The sequence below is a fragment of the Mastigoproctus giganteus genome, chromosome 6 (assembly GCF_048544385.1).
Source record: "Mastigoproctus giganteus isolate SK-2022 chromosome 6, ASM4854438v1, whole genome shotgun sequence".
Lineage (NCBI taxonomy): Eukaryota > Metazoa > Arthropoda > Arachnida > Uropygi > Thelyphonidae > Mastigoproctus > Mastigoproctus giganteus.
Window position 1 is genome coordinate 18,048,923 of NC_143580.1, and position 18,613 is coordinate 18,067,535.

The 18,613-nt window shown below is 37.0% G+C and overlaps 1 protein-coding gene across 1 annotated transcript in view; it reads left to right on the forward strand.

The window, feature by feature from the left end:
• The window catches only part of LOC150084017 (protein Daple-like), a 303,433-nt gene that overhangs the window by 218,718 nt on the left and 66,102 nt on the right, over positions 1-18,613 (forward strand). The window contains exons 21-22 of the mRNA XM_090375738.1: positions 2,468-2,546; positions 15,136-15,396. Of these exons, the coding sequence (XP_090231864.1) occupies positions 2,468-2,546; positions 15,136-15,396 (340 nt within the window). The remainder of the gene's footprint in view (positions 1-2,467; positions 2,547-15,135; positions 15,397-18,613) is intronic.

The following is an 18,613-nucleotide window of genomic DNA, read 5'->3' on the forward strand; positions in this document are numbered from 1 at the left end:
TTTTCCAATATCGGGTCCAATTTTGCAAGAAAAAGCAAATTATTTAGCTCATCAACATGGAATTAGCCACCTTGAAACGTAGCATTGGTGGCTACAAAAATTTTTAAAAACAGGAATAACTTGGTTTCATGAAATTTTTGTGGCAAGTCTGGATTAGCCGACAAAGAAAAAGCTACAGATTGATTGTGTTCTCTGTGATCCATTCTTGAAAAATAATGAGGAAAAGGATATTTTTAATTTTGACAAGACAGATTTATTTTATAATTTGCTGCCAAACTAAACATTTGCTGTTCGAGGACAGTCTTGTCATGAGGGGAAACCTCACAGTAAACAAACACTCACTGTTCTGCAATTCAGATGGCAGTACAAAACTACGGCCACTTGTGATTGGTAAGTTTTCCAAGCCAAGATGTTTTAAAGAAGTTAACAGTCTTCCCTGTGATTATGAGGCCAATAAGGTGCTTGGCTTATGGTCAAAATTTTTCAGTCTTGGTTATCAAAAGTGGACAGAAGAATGGCTTCAGAAAAAAGGAACATTTTGATGATTCTAGATCGTTGTACAGCACATTCTGCCAAGACACAAATTGGCAAATATACGGCTGTTGTTTTTACCTACCAGTCGTCATCATCATCAGCCATTTTTATCCACTGCAGGATGAAAGCCTCTCCAGCAACTTTCCAGTTCCTTCTGTTTTGTGCAATAGCCATCCATTTACTACCCACAAACTCATGAATTTCATCTGTCCATCTCCGTTGTTGTCTTCCAGGTTTTCTGTTTGCTCCTCTTGGGTACCATTCTGTTATTTTCTTAGTCCATCTGTCATTATGTCTTCGAGCTATGTGTCCTGTCCAAGACCATTTTAGTTGTTTAGTTTTGATAAGAATGTCCTTTACTTGAGTTTGCTGCCTAATCCATGTGTTTCTCTTCTTATCTAACAGTCTGATTCCCAATATAATTCGTTCCATTCTTTGTTGTGTAATTCTCAGCTTCTCTTCCATTCTTTTGGTGAGTGTCCAAGTTTCACTTCCATAAGTCATGGTGGGGGAGTATACATTGGTTCATTATTTTACGTTTCGGACAAACTGGGATATTTCCTGAATGCTATCCATCCAAAATTTATTCTTCTCTTGACTTCCAGCCATTTATCATTATTACACCTACCAGTACCACCAGTTTTATGCAGCCACTGAATCAAGGCATTATTTATAACCTCAAAAGCCTGCCTAATAAGGTACTTGATCTGCAACATAGAACGAGGGAAAAATTTGCAGCCAAATTGGAATGTCTTCGATGCTATCCATAATCTTGTTATTGCTTGGGATAATATTGCATCAAGTGTAATAATCGATCAGAAAGAGTGGCTTTGGAAAGAATATCATCAGAAGAGCATATGGATTTTGTTGGCAAATTTGAAGAGTTTGTGAAGGTGGATGATAAAGTTGCTACCAGAGCAATGCCACTGCTGTGCACCAAGCAAAACAATGATGTGTTTGTTACCAGTGACAGCGAAAGTGAAGAAGTGCGCACGCACGCACACGCACACTGCCATCTAAAAAAGATGCCCAAAATGCATTGAGCATAGAGAATGTGTTGGCCTGCAGTAACGTTGATAAAGAAACTATTGCATTTGATGTCCATGCTGTAGTTAAAAATGCATATAGGACAAAAACTGTGCAAACAACATTGGAGTCTTTCTTTAAATTATATTAATTTATTAAAAAGTTAATGACTTGTATATCTCCTTTTATACTAAGATTGTAATTCTCTTTACTGTGATACTAAAATATTGTATATCAAAATACTGTATATGCTATACAATATTTTCACTTCCGTTAATTTCCGTTAATCTTTAAAAAATATTCCTATTGTATTGTTAGAGAAGGCTTTTATTTTATTATTTTATTTTATTAAGTTAAATTAATTTATTTTTTCATTTATTTTTGTTATTATTATTATCATTATTTATTATTATTATTCTTAGATATATAATATGTACCAGAAAAAAAAAAAAAGGTAAAATTTTGACATTTGGGGGACCTCGTTATACTACAAACCCTGTTATTACAAAATGTGAAAATTTAGGTCCCTTGAATTTTGTATTAACCGAGATTCGACTGTAATTTATTCTGCGACTTTTTTTTTTTTATTATTATAATATGACCACATGAAATATGGAAAATTATAAGGTCTGGCAAGGATCAGTTCCCAAGGCTGCTGGATTTGAGGTTCAACTATATATGAGGTTCATGAAGTTATTTGTATATATATTTTTTAATGTGAGGTGTATCATAAAAAATCAGGCTCTTTTTAATCTATGAAAATTTTTGATACTTGCAAAGAAACATTGATACAGTATTTTAGATGTATTTTTTAAAGATGTTTTAAACTGTTCTCAATTTTTGATAATCAGAATGATGTTGATAAAGATTTTAAAATTCTTTGACTGATTTCAATTCACTGTTTCAGAAATGGTAATATTTGTTTGACTGCTTTAAAAAAGGAAATTCAGGATTTAAAAGGGGATGTTTTAGATTTAGAAAAGAGGGTAAGTGTTATAGATTATTATTGTTTAATGAAAAATTCATGACACTTTTAAAATTATTGAAAATTACAGAGCGAGAGAGAGAGAGAGAGAGAGAGAGAGAGAGAGAGAGAGAGAGAGAGAGAGAGAGAGTGTGTTAGAAATTGAATGGGAAGCATAGATTGAAGAGAAATTAACCTTTCTCAGACAGATGTTGATATGTTTATTATTAACATTTGTTGCTATAATTATATTAGTATACAATGTCCAATCAGTTTATTTAAGTTGGTGCATTCCAATCATTCAAGGAATTGACTGCTATATCAGAGAACAATCAATTCCTTGAGAGAGAGACAATTAATTCTCTCTCTCTCTCTCTCTCTCTCTCTCTCTCTCTCTCTCTCTCTCTCTCTCTCTCTCTCTCTCTCTCTCTCTCTCTCTGTGTGTGTGTGTGTGTGTGTGTGTGTGTGTGTGTGTGTGTGTGTGTGTGTGTGTGTGTGTGTGTGTGTGTGTGTGTGTGTGTGTGTGTGTGTGTGTGTGTGTGTGTGTGTGTGTGTGATTAGAGAATGGATCACCAGTGGCCTAAGTGATTTTAAGTGCAGTCTGTATACCCTCATACATGTTAATGTAAGTATCATGGCCACTGCCACCCTCCTGAGGTATTCATGCACAACAGTATTTAAAGTGTACCAGTAATGCTCCAAAAACCAAAGAAAGAATATAACCAACAATAGAAGTGACTGTGTTGATGAAAGAAGCTGATGAAAAGTGAAAGGAATCTTGCAGTTTAACGGACAGGCCACAATCAGCCAAATGAATGAAAGTATACAACTGTGGTGTGCAAAAGGGTGTATCAGAAAACAGTACATCAGACCCTGTCACAGATGAGATATTGCAGCAGACCTTGCTGGGTTTTTTTTTTTTTTTTTTTTCCAGCTGAAAATAAGCAGCTACAAGTAGAGGCACAGAGCTGTGATATTGTACTGTAATATCGTGACCTTATCACAGAGACTTGAACTTTATGCTTGAGCAATTCAGCATGGTTTTATGTTTTAATTGAAAGTGACACTTTTTATGGATCTCTTAAGAAGATTGCAGAACTATTGTTAAACTTAGAGCCTTTTCTAAGTTTAATGCAAAAATTGATTGCAGATTTTTGTTACAAAATGTCATTTTAATTGTCCAAGTAGGCTTCTCCGTAAAAGTAATTTATCCAGAATGAACATATGTCATAATTTTATTTCCAATCATGATTGCCAAATGACTTGGATGTAGATTTATTTAACACTTAGGCTAATTTCGATAATACATTTATGAAGAATATTAAGTTGCATTATATTATCTCCTGATTTACTTTTTATAATAATTTTATTATTATTTTAATATGAATGTTTAATAAATAAAAAAAAAGAATGTTCTTGTTTATACTCTGGCATGACCTCCATGTCAGAGGAGTTCACAGTAAATCATGAATACAATCATTAATTGTATTTAGCAGTCCCAGGCTTGAACCACAGTCCACTCAAAGAGCATGTGCATTCACACTCTGATCACTTGGCTATATCAAATAGCCTATCTAGCTGAATTTTAAATCATTATTAGCCCTGTAGTGATGCAAAAAATAATAATAAAATAAATAAATAAAGGCAGAGTACACATGTAGACTGTTCAATTTTTTTATTTATTATTATTATATATATATATATATATATATTGTTTTTTTTTTTTTTTTTGTAGTAATCAAGGTGATGCCAAGCTATATCCCATTGTAGTGATATTTCATAATAAAAATCAAAAGCAGCTTGCTCTAAGTGCCAACATTGGAAAGTTTTTACAGGGTACAATACTAGATATCTTCTGAGCAACCAAAAAGCACATAGGATTCTTTAAAAAAACTGTCTAGCATTTGCTATTGATCATGTGCCTGTTATGAAAGGCCTGACATTTGGAGTAGCAAGACTATTAAAAAGAGGAGATTGAGCACTTGGTGGTAATAGGCTGGCCTCATCATCTTATTGATTATATCCTGAAAAGGCTGCTGCATGCCTTGCAATGAAAGTAGGTAGAACAGTGACAATCTTTGACAATTATTTAAAGAAAAGGTTAGGAGTGGTGAGAAAAGCCATATAAACACTTTTCAGGTTTACCAGATTGAAAAGTGGGAAATCACTAACAAGTGCGACTGACTCATATTATAATATGGTTTGTGATTCAAAAGAAGTTTTGAAAGAAACAAATTAATCGACTCCCCAAGAAAAGTTCAAAAAGTTTTTTTTGAACTTTTGAATCACAAATTTCTGGTGAAAGTAATTCTTAACAGGCCAAGCAAGCATGACAAGCTAGGCATGTTATCCCCACTTGTGCAGAAAGCCTATTCATGTTTCTCTCTTCTATCTTGAATAAAGCAATTTGTTTATTTCTTTTAAATGTTATGCCAAAATTTGAAAATCCAAACTTTCCTCTTCAATCCAATGTACCTCACATTCATGTGCTGAGGTAATTACTCCTAGAAGAATGAAGAATGTAATGCAACTTTATTATGATGTTAAAGAATGTTATGCAACTTTATTATGATGTAATGGTTAGTGCAATAGCATCATTATATGTAGTGAATCACCGAAATGGTGAAAATGGAATCATTTTTATTATATCTCATATTATGAATACCTTCACAATTAGTTGCCTGACATTGCACTACCTCAAATAAGCAATGCTTCAATGCTCCAGCAGAGAAGACTTTGTTACTTATTTTCAGTGGACACCACTCAGACAGTTGTTTCAAGGATGTCTGGCCTCTCATCAGTGGGTGAGTAGGTATCCTGGTGTTGCAATAAGTGAAACCCAGTTATGAAGTATAACTTCACAATATGAGAGATGCTAGATGTTATACAACAGTATAGACTGAAAAAATTTTGTACTAACCATTACATCAAGTGAATTCCCCATAGGGTGAGGCCATAGCCCTTCCAAATTCTTTCAGCAAGTTTATTATACTAAGTTTTTAAATATTCTACTTCCATTTTGGAAGTTTTTTTACCATAGCAGACTAAACTAGAATGATGATTCTGACTTAGTCTTTGGCATTTCTATTGTCAAGATTGTGAAGAAGATTCTGTGTTGTTCAGTGAAGTAGTACTTTATTACAGGAGGTGACTAACATGGTGCACAAGTTCCCAAAAATGCTGAGGTAGTACAAATATCAATTAGCAGTGCATCATTTTCAAAGTTGAAATTTTTTGTGGATAAGTTTCCTCTTTTGTTAAAGATAAAGGAATAGCTGAACAGTAGATGTTTTGCAGCATCAGTTCTGGCAATTTTTGTGCGAGAACCTACTAGATGTCATTATGAAAGAAGAAAGAATTGATATATAGTCCTTGGTTGTGATATATAGGTTCTTGGTTGAGAGAATTTCTCTTCATTACATAAGGGAGAATTTCTCTTCGTGTCATCCTATACTGAAAACTATTCACTATCAGTTACTCTCCTGCAGCAAGTCCAATCAATCAGTAACATTTTGTTGGATACCGGCACATTCTGGAATTCCAGGAAATGAGACTGCTGATCTTGTCACTAAACGACCTCTTACCACATTCTCATAGCACCTTAAAGTTCCTTATAAGGATTACTAGCCCGTAATTAGCAAGGCATGTTATAAAAATTGGTCACAGATCTGGAAAAGTAATACGAACAACAAACTTTACCAGATAAGTTGGCCTTTATGAGAGCTTGAAGGACAGGGTGGATGCCCTCGAAGGAAATAAATTGAGGGGCCCATCAAGCTCTCAGCTGCCCACATCAACGCCAGAGCTTGCACTTGGTCATCAGGCAACCTAGGCAGAATGCGCTGGTCCCACAGGAACTAGTAGTTGTTGGTGACTCTATTGTCAGGGAAACGGGGAACATGCTTTGTAAAAAGGATAGGTGGAATAGGACCAGGGTATGTCTGCCAGGGGCAAAGGTTGATGACGTTGTAGAGCGGATATCATCTTTTAAGGGCACAAAAGGTGATATAGTTGTACACGTTGGCACTAATGACATTAAGAGTAGGAGACCGGCGGAATTACTTAGCAAGTACAGGTCACTGTTGAAAAAAAGCCGTGAATTAGGGTTGAATTTGAAAGTGTCTGCAATTCTGCCCAGACACGATAGGAGGGAGTATATGATGAGAGCCTTGTCGATCAATTCGGCCCTGGAGGGATTGTGCAAGGCTCAAGGGGTAGAATTTTTTTCAGCCTGGACTGTACTTGTTAACAGGAGAGATTGCTTCTACAGGGATGGGATACACTTAAATAGAAAGGATGCAAGAATTTTTGCTGATGCTGTCGAGGCAGTGTTAGGTGGGTCGGAAAACTGCTAGTTGGGGGGAATACAAGGACTAATAGATTAACAGTAGCCACTGGCAGAGGTGGAAGTGATTCTTGCACTGCTTCTATTGAAATGAGCAGAAGCCTGAAAAACAAGATTCAGGATATTTCAGAGACTGCTGGGAGGCATTGCGGTACAAGTAAACACATGGGTTGTGTTAGGGTAGCTAAGAATAGAAACAGGTGCATGTATACCTGCGTGTACACCAATGCTAGGAGTTTGGTAAATAAATTTGATGAATTTGAGGTATTGCTCAAAACATCAAAGGCAGATATTGTTGGGATATCAGAGACGTGGTGTCACACAGATATAAGTAATGCGGAACTGGAATTTGGGGAATACAATGTGTATAGAAAGGATAGACAGGACAGGAGGGGAGGAGGGGTTATGCTATTAGTTAAGAAACACATAAAGTCCAAGGAAGTGAAGCCAATCGACATCGATGGACAGGGCAGTGTCGAGTCAGTTTGGTGTGACATAAGCATAGGGGAATCAAAATTGCGAGTAGGAGTGTGCTATAGGCCTAATGACTCTGATGAGTATAATAAGATATTGCATAGGGAAATAGAGTGGGCCAGTAAATCAGAGAGTCTTATAATGGGGGATTTTAATTTCCCAGATATTGACTGGAATTTGTGGGTTGGTCACTCGCACACTAGCAAGGCTTTTGTGGATTTATTGGATGATTGCTTTCTACATCAGCACGTTCGTGAGGCAACAAGAGGGAGCAATACTCTTGATCTGATTATCAGTAGTGATTCTTCATGCATTAAGAATCTGCAGATAAATGAACCACTAGGTGGCAGTGATCACAGTGTGTTGAAGTGGGATTTACTCAAGGAGGTAACTACCATCAGAGGTAAAGGGAAGGGTTTTTGTTTTCGTAAAGGCGACTATGATGGTCTGAGACAGTATTTAAATTCTATACAGTGGGACCAACTGATGATGTTACCAACAACAAACTCAAAATGGGAAGCATTCAAGGAACTAATCTTGGAGGCTACCAGGCTTTACATACCAACTAAGAAATATTGTTCAAGGTTTAGGCCTAAATGGTTGTCAGATGAACTAGTGAAACAGGTGGCAGAGAAGAAAAATGCATGGGATACATACAAATTAATGGGTGACATGGAAGCCTATGATAGATATAAGTTGGTCTGTAACCAAGTCACAAAGGAGATTAGGCAGGCAAAGGCGGACTACGAAAAATCCTTGGCAAAGGATGCAAAGAAAAACAGAAAAGAGTTCTTTACATATTTAAACTCAAGAAGGAAAGGGATGAATCAGATTGGTCCACTGGATATTGATGGTTCAACAGTTGAGGATCCTGCTCAGGTGGCTAACAATCTAAACGAGTATTTTGCATCTACATTCACGCATGAGGAGTTATTCAGGAAAGAGAATGATGTAGGTAAAGTAAACATTGGCAGTGAGCTGGATGATTTTGTAATAACTGAGAGGAAAGTGGAGGAGAGATTGTCGAGGATAAACATAAAAAAGGCACCTGGGGTGGATGGGATCTATCCAGTTATATTAAAGGAGGCAGCAAAGGAAGTAAGCAAACCCCTAGCCATAATTATGAGAGCTTCTTTTGACTCAGGGGAGGTACCCATAGACTGGAGATGTGCAAATGTAACCCCAATTCACAAAGGAGGATCAAAGGCTGACACAAGTAATTATAGACCTGTTAGTTTAACTTCTGTTCCAGGTAAATTAATGGAGGCACTGGTTAAAGAAGCACTGCAGGATCATCTAGACAAGAATTCAGTTATAGCTCAGACGCAGCATGGTTTTGTTAAGGGCAGGTCTTGCCTGACCAATTTGATTGGATACTATGATGTAGTTACAAAAGAACTGGATGCAGGGAATAACTTTGATATTATATATTTGGATCTTAGAAAGGCTTTTGATACTGTTGCACATGGAAGACTGCACAAATTGGAGCAGTGTGGCATTGGAGGCAAATTGCTGCTATGGATAAGGGGATGGTTGAGTGGCAGAAGACAGAGAGTGGTAATCAATGGACACTGCTTAACGTGGACTAATGTTATTAGTGGACTTCCTCAGGGTTCAGTGTTGGGTCCGTTGTTGTTTTCGGTGTTTATGAATGATATTGATGATGGGATATCAAGTTTAATGTCCAAGTTTGCAGATGATACAAAGGTTGGCAGGGTTGTTAAGGACACTACTGATGCTATGCTGCTGCAACAGGATCTGGAAAGGTTGAACAGATGGGCTGAGAGGTGGCAAATGAAGTTTAACATTGACAAATGTAAAGTACTACATATGGGAAATAGTAACCCCAGAGCAACGTATCAACTCTGCGGTACTACACTGACAGTGGTGGAGAATGAAAAGGACCTGGGGGTAATTGTGCAGGCAGATATGAAGTTCTCTGAGCAGTGCAGACGAGCTGCAAGAGTAGCTCATGGTGTCTTGTCAATGAAATACAGGAATTTTTCTAGCAGGGATAAGGAGGTGATTATTCCCTTGTATAAGGCAATGGTTAGGCCACATCTTGAGTACTGTATACAGGTCTGGAGGCCTCATTTCAAGAAGGATGTAGAGCTGCTGGAACGGGTACAGAGAAGGGCAACAAGATTAGTGAATGGAACAAAGGGTTGCTCTTACGAAGAAAGGCTTAAGTTTTGCAAATTACAGAGTCTGGAGACTAGGCACCGGCGAGGTGATCTGATAGAGGTGTGTAAGGCTTTGAATGGTTTGAGCATGCTCAATGCCAATGGGATTCTTCATCTTGCTCAGAATAATCACCTCAGAGGGCATAAATTCAAATTGAGGAAGGACGGATGTCGGATAGATGTGCGGAAATTTGCCTTTGGCCAGCGGGTGGTTGGTTGGTGGAACCGACTTCCATCACTTGTTGTTGAAGTTGATAGCCTAAACAAATTTAAAGCTCAACTGGACAGGTATTTCGAACGAACGGAGGGGTGAAATGGGAGTGGTGTGTTTTTTTTTTTTTTTTTTGGCTGATGCTGAATAAGCTTGCTTTCTTGCATCATATGCCTCTACTAATGCTAATGCTAAAACAAGATCCAGAGTTGTGGCTCTCCAGATTCAGATGAAACAGATGAGAAGAAGAGTAAGAGTTGGGCATGCTCATCTTACACACCTGTTTTTATTTTTGGGAGAAGATCCACCCCAGTGCACACCCTGTCACACCCAACTTACAGTCCGTCACTTTCTTGCAAACTGTCCTCTTTACTTATCCATCCGTTCTAGCACCTTTCGGTCATTCAACAAATTGAACGAAACTCAGATTCTATACCATTTTCTTCGAAATCATGCTGACATAGAAGAGCTCTTAACAAACTTAAAGCATACTGACCTATATGCATGTATATAATTCAATTGTTATAAGATGTGCAAAATAAACTATGAACTGACACAATTTGGCCTCAGTAGCCCTTGTGTCATTAAACTTAATACCAACAGCAGCAGAAAATGCATCATGTCTGTACAGAATAAATTAACTGAAGTTATTACAGTGGTATTTCATTTTAAAAGATGCTAACAACTTAAGCAGAGCCAGATAATAATATTGTAACAATATTTAAGTTGACATAAACCCAAGCATAAAGCTTAAATACTTGGCATCAAATAACTGTGATGATTATAATGAACAACTATACAGACAAACTGAATGTGCCAGTAAACCAGACTGCCTTATAATGAGGATTTTAACTTGCCAGACATTGATTGGACGTGTGGATTAGTCATTCAAATAGTAGCAGAATTTACTGGATTTATTGGATGACTGTTATCTACACCAGCATATTATATTATAGTGGCAACAAAAGAAAGCAGTTCTTTCTATCTGATTATGAGCAGTGACTCTTCAAGCATTAAGAATCTCCAGTTGAAGGAACCACTAGATGGCATTGATTATAATCTGTTGATATGGGTGTTACTTAAAATATAACTACTGTAAAGGGTAAAGGTGACTATGATGGCCTTAGTTTTAAAATTCTTTTCAGGGGACCAAATTATGTTAAACACAGTAAATTCTAAATGGGAAGCATTCAGGAAATAATCATATCATCTACTAAGCAGTTTATACTAACTAAGATATATTGCACTGACCTGAATGGATGTCAGATGAACTGATGAGATGTGGCAGAGAAAAAAGATGTATGGGATGATTATAAATAAGTATATAATAGTCTGCAGTAAGGGCATTAGGCAAGAAAGGCAGATTATTAGAATGCTTGGGCTAAGAATACAATAAAAGTAGCAAAGCATTCTTTATTAACACCAAAAGATTTCTCTCACAGTGCTAGGACACTGTGAGAGAATATATTTTCCACTTTTGTCCATTTTTCAGTAGTATACAGAAATTTTGCCAGCAGACATAAGGAGGTGATTATCCCATTGTATAAGGTATTGTTTAGGCCACACCTTGAGTACTGCAAACAGATCTGGAAACATCATTTTAGGAAAGATGTAGATCTGTTGGAACAGGTGCAGAGAAATGCAAGATTAGACACACAAGTGTGTACTCTTACTAAGAAAGGCTTCAGTTATGCAAATTGCAGCCTTAGAAACTAGGCACTTGTGAGGGGACTCAAATGAAATGTTAAAGGCTTTAATTGGATTGAGCAGCTAAATGCTGATGGCATTGTTACTCTTTCTTGGTAAACTCACATTAGTGAACATAAATTTAAATTGAAAAGCATTTTTGCAATATTGATGTGCAAAAATTTGCTTTCCACCATAGAATAATGGATTATCAGAACAAACCTCCATCTGGTGTTGTGGAAGTGGGTTTTGAATAAATTTAAGGAAGGATTAGGAAAGTGTTATTAGAGAAGATGGAAAATGAAGTGAGCCGGGGTTTTTTTTTGGCTGATGCTATATAAGCTTGTTTCCTCGCACCATTTCCTAATAGTAATTAAGTAATTTTATGTTCACCTGATCAAAACATTAGCTGACAATTTGAAACTGGTCATATTTATGAATAGCATGTACTGTGTCAAAATATAAACACTCAGTATTGACAAGCTTTTAATTTCAGGTGGTCATTTGAGGAAAGCATGTGCTTAACTTGTTTAATTTAAAATAACAAACATAAAATTTACAGTTTCTTCCATGTAGTTTTGAATATAAGCAGAAACTTACCTTTATTATTTAATTAATATATTATTCATTTTTATTAATGAATAAAGATAAGTTGTTAGTAATAGCTATTAATTTTCTTAATTTTACACTAACTAGAACAAACAGTTTAATCCAATTAAAAATATATTGTAAATTTACAAGTGCACATTTCTTGGCTATAACAGTTACCATTTTCTCACACGTCTTCAATCAATTTTTGAATGCTTATAAGTATTGTACTTCACAACCAGATTTGGTTGGTGAAATCAATATTTTAACAGATAGGTTTATAAAACGTGTATCCGAAAGAATTAATTTTATCCATCAAGGAACAAGCTAGGCTGCAATTAAATTTGATGATTAATCAACTTGACAGATTACAGAAGAAACCCTTTATTTGTATTCCTTGCATTGAACTGTGGTTTCCATATCTCATACAATTATTTAAAAATACAGAAACAGGATAGTAGCAAAAGAAATTTGTGAACTAGAGTGCTTGTTTAAGTATGTCATTTCACTTGACTAGCCAGCTCTCTTCAGAAACATAACCTTGTTTATAGTATTTCTTGCACTGCCTACAATTCTTTATATCAAGGTTTAACCAGGTATATTTTGAAACGAAGACTCCACTATGTTGCTTCAGTCATGATGCCACATAGATATTTAAAGACTTGTTTGGTTATGTTTAAAGTTTAGCTTACCTAATAACACTGCTCATCATCAGAAAATACTGTCCTGCTTAGGGCTAAGCAATTTTATAAATCATCTGACTTGTCCTTTAGTCATTTGAAATTGGTTATATATTTCTGCATTCTCATGTAAATGGTGGATGGGTGCTCTTTGTTGGTTTGGATGTGGTTGTGGTTTATAGCTTGTTTCTTGAGCATTAAAATTCATGTACATAAGTAACTTTAGTGTGTTTTGTCCATAAGCAGCACCTTGAAAAAAAAATAATAATAATAATAATAAATAAAGGTAAGTGCCTATTTAGATTCAAAGCTATCTATTTCAAGCTATGCTGAACTTCATAGTCCTTTTATTTTAATGCCTTGCAGTTTGTGCCATGTGAGTAGTGCCTTGAATAAGGAAAAATATGTAATAGTTTTACAGAAAAAGCTCTATGTGAATTGTTTGTGGAGATGGCTGAGCTTCATTACAGAACAATGATGTTTTGTAATGTTTTGTTTTGTGAAAGCCTCATCATTAATGCCACATATTAATGATGAGGCATTCCCCTTCTCCAGCATGCTTGACTTCTCAGCATGGGATTTCTCCTTATTCCAGAACTTGAAGAAAAAGTTGAAGGTTCAGCATTTTGGTATAGTACTGCATGCGTCAACCACATAATGGGTTAAGTAAGTGGGAGGTATATATAAACAATAGCTTGCAGGAGGTTTTCACAAATTGGATTTGTTGATATAGCAAATGTATGTAGTTTCAGGGAGAGCATTTCAAGAAGATGATGTAGACATGAACCTTGATAACAGTAATTAAATGTATGGCAGCTTCAGTTTACAAATGAAATAACCAGCCTTCATAAGTGTAACAGTCTTCACATGTGTATAATTTTACTCCAACTCTGTATGCTTTGGCTGGTGAGAATGTTGCATCATCTCTCAATTGGATATATCATTAGGGTAGTCTTTGCAGGACTGGGCATACCTGCAAAGATTGTTAGGCTCATAAAAGCAACCCTGGTTGGCTCTAAAGCAGTGGTGAGAATTGAGTTTATGACTCCCTTTGACATTAATGCTGGTATTAGACAGGGTGATGCACTCTCTACTATGTTATTTAACTTGGTTTTAGAGGCGACTGTCAGAAAATTAGAAGTGATGACACATAGGCACAAAGACAGTGCAGATCTGTGCATATGCTGATGAAGTCGCTATTATCAGTAGGTCTAAAGGAGCACTGGAGGAAACAGTGGCCAGGCTGGATAGTGAAGCACAAAGAAGAGGACTTAGGATAAATGAAATGAAGACAAAATATATGGAAGTCCGGAGAACAGCAGATAACACGGAAAATTTAAGAACCAACAGCTCATTTGAGCTTGTTCAAAATTTCGCCTATTTAGGTTCACAGATAAACCAGTCCAATTCTATTACTAATGAAATTAAGTCCCTTATCCTGAGTGGAAACAGATGCTTCTATGCACATGAAAAACTAATGAACTCCAGAGTATTGAACAGACATTTAAAATTAAGGATATGCAAAAGTCTCATTAGACCAATTGTAACAGGCGCCTCCGTAGCCAGGTGGGAAGGAGCAGCAGTGCATAGCACACGCTTCTTGATTAGACTGGAGTTCGAGCCCGTCACCACCAAATACGGAGGATGCGGAAAGGTCAAGGGAATGACCACCGCATATTCCCGGAGCAATATGGCCTTAGTTGCTAATGCTCCTAAAAACCAAATAACAAACAACAAACCAATTGTAAGTTGTGAAGCTTGGACATTAACGAGTAAAGATGAGTGGTTGTTGAGAGTGTTCGAGCATAGAATTTTGCGAAAAGTCTTTGGGCCCATACAAGACGTTGAAGAATCAGAATGACAATCTTATTCTGGGTGTGAAATCGTCAGATTTGTGAAGAGCCAGAGACTTGCCTGGTTGGGACATGTTATGAGAATGGATGACAGCAGAACAACTAAGAGGATAATGGAATGGAAACCTATCAGTAGGAGGGCAAGAGGAAGACTGCGGAAAAGAAAAAATGGATGAATGATGTAGAAGAGGACGTAAAGACCATGAGAATAAGAAGTTAGAGAAGTTTGACTTCTGGGAGGGCTTACTGGTGTAATATCATTGAGAAGGCAAGACCCACCCTGGGCTATAATGCCAGAAGAAGAAATCGTCTTAGTAGGAAGTGGAACGGTATACAGAATTACTGAAATAATTCCAGTAGGAAAGGACAAAAACATTAGTTAGCCTTGAACAGAAAGAAGTGGAAATTCTTCAGCAAATCTTAAAGATCAGTGGTAGAAGATCCGGTTAAATAAGTAATTTTATTGGTACTTGAGTGCAAGTCCAGATTGAACCACATTCTTCCCATTATAAAATAAAGTTTTTTGTTAGGCTATTAGTAGTATCTATTTGTGATATGATAAGAAAATCTGATTTCTTTTTAATGTTTCAGAATAATTCTTTAGAAGAAGAAAATCGAAACCTGAGTAACCAGACTTCATCATTTAAAGATCAGAACAATAGCCTTAGATCTCAGGTGGATGGCCTGGAGCAACATCTATCGTCAGTAAATCACCAGAACTCTGATCTTCAGTCTCGTTTAGCTAAACTTGAAGTTGAAATTACACTTATTAATTCCCAAAAAGCATCACTAATTTCACAGAATTCTGCATTGCAAACTCAGATAACATCAGTAGAAGATCAACACAATCAAGTTAGTCCTGTTGTAAATATAAAATGTGTATTTGCTCTTTTACAGCTAACAATATCATTTATGCATTTTGTAAATGTTTGTTATTTATAATAACACAGCTCTGAATTTTGAAAAAAAAAAAATCCATGGATATTTTCTCAGAAAAAGGTGTTTCTAAATCATTTACTAATGTTGATTTAAAAAATGACTTCTGTTTATTTCCATCATGTCAGTTTTTTTCAAAAATCATGAAGGAAAATTAGATTTTTCACAAATTTTTATTAATTTTTGCAGAATTTGTGCACTGAAATAATAACAAAATATTGCTTTTACCAGGCTTTTATATTTAAATACATGTTTAAAGCACTATTAAAAAGGGCAGTATGGGTAAAAAGCCCATAAACACTCCTCTCATTTTAAAAACTGATCTACAATGGATCAAATTTTCATTTCTTTGATTTTCTTGTGGATTCTTCTACTTCTTCTTCTACAGTCCCTCTTTGTCATATAGCAGTAGTCAGCCATCATCTTGACATTCCACCTGCCCTGATACCGCATTTCCTTGTCTTTAATATCCTGGTGAAACCTCTCACCCTGTTCTTCACCAACAGTTCTGTTCCTAGATTTTCTGGGAAGCAGTTGATGTGAGAGTGTAAAAAAATATACCTTGACACCCAGCTTCTTGAGGTTTGCCAACATATTTTCAACTATATTCTTGTAGTCTGGATCCCTAAGAAGTTCTCAACAACAGACCTGAAGCTAATCCATGCCTGTTTTTCTCTTTTATTCATAGTTCCCTCAAAATCTCTGTCCCTCATCTTTGTGATTTTGAGGTCCATCAAAAATACCTTGTTTTAGCTTTTCTTGGGTGATCAATGGGAATTTAATACAAAGGTAGTTGAAGCAGGGATCCCTTCCTGAGATAAAGCTTTTGCAGACTGTTTCATTAAACCCAGTTTGATGTGCAAGGGTGAAAGGAAAGCAGTTTTGTGTCTACCAATGGCTTATGAACTCTGTTCTTTGATCGAGGCAACAAACTGCCTCTCTTTGGCCAGATTTTGACTTCCCACTGCTTACTTCTTTCCAAACTGTCCCACTCACACAAAAAGCAAGGCATTTTTGTGTAGCCAGATTGCTGTCCAAGTAACATGCCTGCCACTTTGAAGTTAGCACAAATCAACCAACCATGTTCTTCATACTTAATATTTGTCAACAACTTCAAGTTTTCATGTTTCATTTCAAATGAACAGAGTGAGCTACTTGAATTAGCATTAGTAGAGGCATTTGATGCAAGAAAGCAAGCTTATGCAGCATCAGCCAAAAAAAAATAAAGTAAAATAAATAAATAAAAAATAACCACTTCCACTTCACCCCTCTGTTCGTTCGAATGTCCAGCTGAGCCTTAAACTTATTTAGGCTATCAACTTCCACGACGTCCAGCTGAGCCTTAAACTTATTTAGGCTATCAACTTCCACGACTAGGGATGGAAGTCTGTTCCACCTACCAACCACCCGGTGGCTAAAGGCAAATTTCCACACATCTATCCTACATCTGTCTTTCTTCAATTTGAATTTATGCCCTCACAGGTGATTATTCTGAGCAAGAGGAAGAATCCCATCAGCATTGAGCATGCTCAAACCATTCAAGGCTTTGTACACCTCTATCAGATCACCTCGCTGGTGCCTAGTCTCCAGAAACTGTAATTCGCAAAACTTAAGCCCTTTCTTCGTAAGAGCACCCCTTTGTTCCATTCACTAATCTTGTTGCCCTTCTCTGTACTCGTTCCAGCAGCTCTACATCCTTCTTGAAATGAGGCCTCCAGGCTTGTATACAGTACTCTAGGTGTGGCCTGACCATTGCCTTATACAAGGGAATAATCACCTCCTTATCCCTGCTAGAAAAATTCCTATATATCATTGACAAAACACCATGAGCTACTCTTGCAGCCCATCTGCACCGCTCAGAGAACTTCATATCTGCCTGCACAACCACCCCCAGGTCCCTTTCATTCTCTACCACTGTCAGTGTAGTACATCAGAGTTGATACGTTGCTCTGGGGTTGCTGTTTCCCATATGTAGTACTTTACATTTGTCAATGTTAAACTTCATTTGCCACCTCTCAGCCCATCTGCTCAACCTTTCCAGATCCTGTTGCAGCAGCATAGTGTCAGTAGTGTCCTTGACAACCCTGCCAACCTTCGTATCGTCTGCAAACTTGGACATTAAGCTTGATATACCATCATCAATATCATTTATAAATACAGAAAACAATAAAGGACCCAATACTGAACCCTGAGGGACTCCACTAATAACATTAGTCCACGATGAGCAGTGTCCATTAATTACCACTCTCTGTCTTCTCCCCCTCAACCACCCCTTTATCCATAGCAGAAATTTGTCTCCAATGCCACACTGCTCCAATTTGTGCAGCAGTCTTTCATGTGCAACAGTATCAAAAGTCTTTCTGAGATGCAAGTATATAATATCAAAGTTATTCCCTGCATCCAGTTCTTTTGTGACTGCATCATAGTATCCAATCAAATTGGTCAGACAAGACTTCCCCTTAACAAAACCATGCTGTGTCCGAGCTATAACTGAAGTCTTGTCTAGATGATCCTGCAGTGCTTCTTTAACCAGTGCCTCCATTAATTTTCCAGGAACAGAAGTTAAACTCACAGGTCTATAATTACTTGTGTCAGCCTTTGATCCTCCCTTGTGAATTGGGGTCACATTTGCACATCTCCAGTCCATGGGTACCTCCCCTGAGTCCAAGGAAGCTCTCATAATTATGGCTAAGGGTTTGCTTACTTCCTTTGCTGCCTCCTTTAATATAACTGGATAGATCCCATCCACCCCAGGTGCCTTTCTTGTGTTTATCTTCACTTTACTCTCAGTTATTACGAGATTCTCTAGCTTACTGCTAGAGGTGAACACACCTCTGGCATTCCCCTCGCTGAATAACTCCTCATGTATGAATGTCGATGCAAAATATTCATTTAGTTTGTTAGCTACCTGAGCAGGATCATCAACAGTTGACCCATCGATATCAAGTGGACCAATCTGATTCATCCCCTTCCTTCTAGAGTTTACATAAGTAAAGAACTCTTTGCTGTTTTTCTTCGCATCCCTTACCAAGGATCTCTCGTAATCTGCCTTCGCCTGCCTAACCTCCTTTGTAACTTGGTTACGGATCAACTTTTATCTATCATAGGCTTCTGTGTCATGTGTTAATTTGTA